Source organism: Triticum aestivum, chromosome 4D (genome assembly GCF_018294505.1).
Source record: "Triticum aestivum cultivar Chinese Spring chromosome 4D, IWGSC CS RefSeq v2.1, whole genome shotgun sequence".
NCBI classification, from domain to species: domain Eukaryota; kingdom Viridiplantae; phylum Streptophyta; class Magnoliopsida; order Poales; family Poaceae; genus Triticum; species Triticum aestivum.
The window spans coordinates 483315703-483320036 of record NC_057805.1 but is presented as its reverse complement, the minus strand read 5'-3'; the positions used below and the strand labels follow the sequence as shown (position 1 = coordinate 483320036).

Below are 4334 nucleotides of genomic sequence, written 5' to 3'. Positions count from 1 at the left end.
ACATGGGTGCGCGTGCGTGACGGGACAGGGGGCAAGCCAACAACACACCATCACGGGCCAAGCTAGAGAACGTAGTACGTCCAGGGTGTTTTGCACCAAGGGCCCGCATCTTTGGGAGAATCGCACAGCACTTAATTCCGTTGTGCTCATGGCCAGATTAGGTTCGAACTTAGACTGGCCAAGGACACCTTCTTAAAACCACAAAGTTGCAACACCCGACGGGCAAAACCTCCCATCACCTCGCCTCATCACGGTATAAAACACCCCGCCCGAGCCCATCACAATTCACAAGCCGCCACAACAATCATTGTAGTTGCAGTAGCACCGACCGATCGAGCTCCCTCCTGGTTAGCTATAAGCAGCAAGAAGCAGCGCTCGCTCGGTGTGCTCGTGCGACATGGCCGGCAAGAAGGCGCTGGCGCTGGCGCTCATGGTCGTCCTCGTCGCGGCGACGGCGCAGGCGGTGTGCGACATGGACAACGACGACTTCATGGCGTGCCAGCCGGCGGCGGCGGCGACGACGGACCCGCAGCCGGCGCCGTCGGAGGCGTGCTGCGCGACGCTGGGGAAGGCGGACCTGCGGTGCCTCTGCTCCTACAAGAACTCCCCCTGGCTCAGCCTCTACAACATCGACCCCAAGCGCGCCATGGAGCTGCCGGCCAAGTGCGGCCTCACCACGCCGCCCGACTGCTAGATCCATCCACCCTCCCAAGTCCCAACATCTGTCCTGTCCTCCTGGTGTCCCGGGGTGGGCCGATGATGCATGCGGTACAAATGGCAAGAGCCCGGAGGTATAGTATACATGTACCGAGCCGCATATACATGTGCCCATCTTGTCGTACGTACTACGTATCTGTCGGTGTGTGAAAGTGTGTGTTACCATGTCCCCTCTCGGCAGTGACCGTGTCTGTGTGTAAACATTGCCACTACTTCAAATGTTTGCACTTTATACATGTGTATGTGGTTTCCGTAAACAATCTACTTCGAGGTTAATTAATCCACCGACAGAACTCCACCTATCTTATCGCTCACAACAGTGCTTCGTTCAATCGTGTCATGTTAGCGGTATAGTATATGTTTTTTCCCGGAAAGGGTCAGATCTAAAAGTTCGAATAAGTTCATTCGAAGTACAAAGCATCTCAGATATAATAAAAATTACATCTATTTCCAGACCATCAAATGACTACTGCTATTGCCAGAACGAGCCATTGTTAGTGATATTTGGGTGAAAATGTCGGCGGCCCAGTAGATGAGGACCAAGAAACAAATGAATTTGAGCTAATTCAACATTTATTTACTTTTGGACGATTACGTGGACATTTTAACAGTGTTTGATTTTAAACTAGCTACATATTTCGATCGGCAGTTACAAACGCGTGAAAAAAAAACGATGTAAGCGCCTGTGTTCTGTTTCACAAAAACAAAAACAAAAAACTGCTAGATCGACACACTTATAGCCAAAAAAAATAGATCATATTATCAAGGGCCAGTAATCGTCTGTCGGTCTGTGCCAATGCCATGTCTCATGCCAGCACCAACTTCTTTGTTTTTGGAGAATTGCAAGCCAGCAGCACCTAGTACGCCAAGCTGGGGGATCAACATCGCAGGTTAGATGAAACAAACAAGATACCCTCCTGCGCAATTTCAGTAGAGCAGGTACATGAACTTGCACTTCCAACTGTAAAGATATCATCACTTAAAAACTTCAGCTTATTTTGGGGATAAAAACTTCCATAAACTTGCACTTCACAGCCTACATACAGAAGGCAGGCAGCATGTACTACAGCTTGGTTCATAGGAGTACATCCTAGACCGCCAATGCATCGCAAGCATCCGGTTAAAGCCAAAGAAAATCCATGGCCCAAGCTTCAAGCAGGGCGTGAGAGGTGCATTGAAATCATGCACTAAATTTCAGCCATCCAGATCATTTTGTATGATGCTACCACTGGAAATGAGTATTCATCCTATGTCGCATCTAAGGACATGAAAGAACATCATTTGAGAGGCCACCACCAGCTTCTTGCCGGCGGAGGCGGCGTGAGGATGTCGATCATCGTCTCCTTCTCCCTTGGAGTCAGGGGAACCCCTCGGACGAGGTTCAGAGCCATGATGTGAACGTTGGTCCTTTGCCTGTGCTTTTGGTAAGCCCACACACCAGCTGCTACGCCGCCCACAATGACCTGCACAGGATTTAATGTATCAGGCTCTCAACTGCCTACCCTAGAAATCACAGTCACCTACACAGGATAAAATGATACTAATTCAGGGGAGTAGATACTTCAATATTTTGAAGTCTTCATTTCATCATGTTCCGCTGCAGCAAAACATAATTTTACTAAGCACAAACGAAAGCAGGTCAATATCATTGTATCTCTCTACAGACTACATTGAACTACAACAAGGGATCAGCTGGAATTAGATTTTCTTAAGAATTGAAATATTTTACTTCCACTTGTTGCAAATTCACCAAGTAACTATGAAAGAGAATCATCCATGTACTTATGAAAAACATCTTGACGCAAAAGTTTGTGATGATGGAATATGCTTGGGTTCACCAAGACACACAATGCATTCATAAAAGCACGGACACTTGAACAGCATGGAAAAAGAATCATAATTAAGGCTCACCGGTGATAACCATATGGCAGCAGTTTGAAGATCAAATTTAGGGGCATATAGAACTGTTTCTCCAAAGTCTTCTTCTAGTTTTTTGTATATCTCCTTATCACTCTTTCCAGATTTTATTTCATCACGAATTAACTGCAAAAATGACACATATATCAGTTTGTGAGGCCGTGAAGCTTCCCATGACATATTGGGTGCAAGGCAATAATATTTCGATGCTTCAAAGCATACAAACCAAGCGCCTATATTGACGTTGAGAACTCAAGATTAATTTTTTTCTCGTGTATATGTAGTACATGGTGCAAATAAATGCTTGTGAATCAGAAAACAGTGTTCTGGTACAGCGAAAGGTAATGTAAATTTAATATAGCTGAATAGGCAGAAATATCATCCAAGTCTAAGAAACCTAGTCAAGTAAAAAGGACGCAAATGTATATAATCGAAGAACCAAACCAGTTGCGGCATTACCAAAACCATCTCTATCATTCCAAAAAGGACATATAGACAGACTGTAGTTCTTCAAAAAAAAAATGATAGTAGCAAATATCATTGCAAGTTTCTCAACCCTATTTTGCATTTAACTATTGGGTGCCGGTGAACACATTCTATTTTATGTCATTATTGATCAGTCCTAGAGCCTACCCCAACTTGTTTGGGACTGAAAGGCTTTGTTGTTGTTGTATTGATCAGTATAAGGTCTCAAGTACAAGTGTCACCTCAGTTAAAAGTGTTATCAAATTTCCTATCTTAGTTGGCTTTTGTTAAGATCAAGAGAGCAACAAAGCAAAAGTTGGATGCCGTGGAAACATGAAAAGGTATACAGGAATAAGCAAATCTCTGCTACTAAAAGTTTGGCCACTAACTGAACCAACAAGGTCAGGCACTTCAGAGGAATAAGCAAATCATCACGAGGTTATAGAACAAAAAGTACCCTTCTAAGGAGAACTGCAACATCTGCTTGCGAATCTTCAATGGACTGGCTGCCACACTCAGTGCACCGGACATTGTGGCTAATATTTCTTGCACGGTCTTCAACAACCTGCCGCTGCTTCACATCCTCCGCACTAGCCATCGTACAAGATAATGTTATCTGTATTAACTGTAACAAAGTAGCTGTATAAGAACCTGAAGAAATAAAATGTTACTTATGTACTTAGTGTACAAAATAATACCACCCAGGTTCTACAAATAAAACAGATCACAACTATTAGGATTAAGTTACTATGACAAGACTAAACTATCAAGTAAGCTTGGCAAAGTTTTAGTCTTGTCTTTTGTTGATTCAAGCTACAATGTATTCTTGAACCAGTTCGTGAAGAAAGTAGGGTTTGCTGGTCCCAACTTGGAACATGCCTTTTGCTGGTTCATAAAGATTTTTGCAATTATATCATAACGAAGCTTTGTTCAGATATTTCTTATAGGACTGAACAGAAATGGTAGCAGATAGTAGCAGCTCTTCAGACGAAATATGATCACAAGCAGAATTACTATTGTCCCAAGAATAATCTAATTAGAAATTCACAGACTAACAAGTACTCCCTCCGTTTTTATTTACTCTGCATATTAGAGTTGACTGAAGTCAAACTTCATAAAGTTTGATCAAGTTTATAGGAAAGAATATAAATATTTACGATAAAAAATCTATATGACGAGAAAGTACGTTCAATAATGAATCTAATGGTATTGATTTGTTATTGTACATGTCAATA

General features: G+C 43.0%; 2 protein-coding genes across 2 annotated transcripts; one reads left to right on the top strand and one right to left on the bottom strand.

Annotated features, from left to right (window-relative positions):
* The first annotated feature begins 271 nt into the window (after positions 1 to 271).
* Positions 272 to 997, top strand: LOC123100451 (putative lipid-transfer protein DIR1). The gene has a single exon (XM_044522389.1). The coding sequence runs from the start codon at positions 398 to 400 to the stop codon at positions 692 to 694; it is 297 nt and encodes a 98-aa protein (XP_044378324.1). The 5' UTR covers positions 272 to 397; the 3' UTR covers positions 695 to 997.
* Positions 998 to 1679: 682 nt separating this feature from the next.
* Positions 1680 to 3811, bottom strand: LOC123098851 (cytochrome c-type biogenesis CcmH-like mitochondrial protein). The gene is made up of 3 exons (XM_044520931.1): positions 3557 to 3811; positions 2629 to 2760; positions 1680 to 2180 (listed from the first exon to the last, which is right to left on the bottom strand). The coding sequence occupies exons 1-3, from the start codon at positions 3695 to 3697 to the stop codon at positions 1995 to 1997; spliced, it is 459 nt and encodes a 152-aa protein (XP_044376866.1). The 5' UTR covers positions 3698 to 3811; the 3' UTR covers positions 1680 to 1994.
* Positions 3812 to 4334: the final 523 nt, after the last annotated feature.

Excerpts from the sequence above, each read along its gene's own strand:
- LOC123098851 (XM_044520931.1), bottom strand. The coding sequence starts at position 3,697 with ATGGCTAGTGCGGAGGATGTGAAGCAGCGGCAGGTTGTTGAAGACCGT. Across the intron at positions 2,761-3,556 it reads TTGCAGTTCTCCTTAGAAGG|TTAATTCGTGATGAAATAAA; the intron begins GTACTTTTTGTT and ends TCATTTTTGCAG. Across the intron at positions 2,181-2,628 it reads CTGCCATATGGTTATCACCG|GTCATTGTGGGCGGCGTAGC; the intron begins GTGAGCCTTAAT and ends AATCCTGTGCAG.
- LOC123100451 (XM_044522389.1), top strand. The coding sequence starts at position 398 with ATGGCCGGCAAGAAGGCGCTGGCGCTGGCGCTCATGGTCGTCCTCGTC.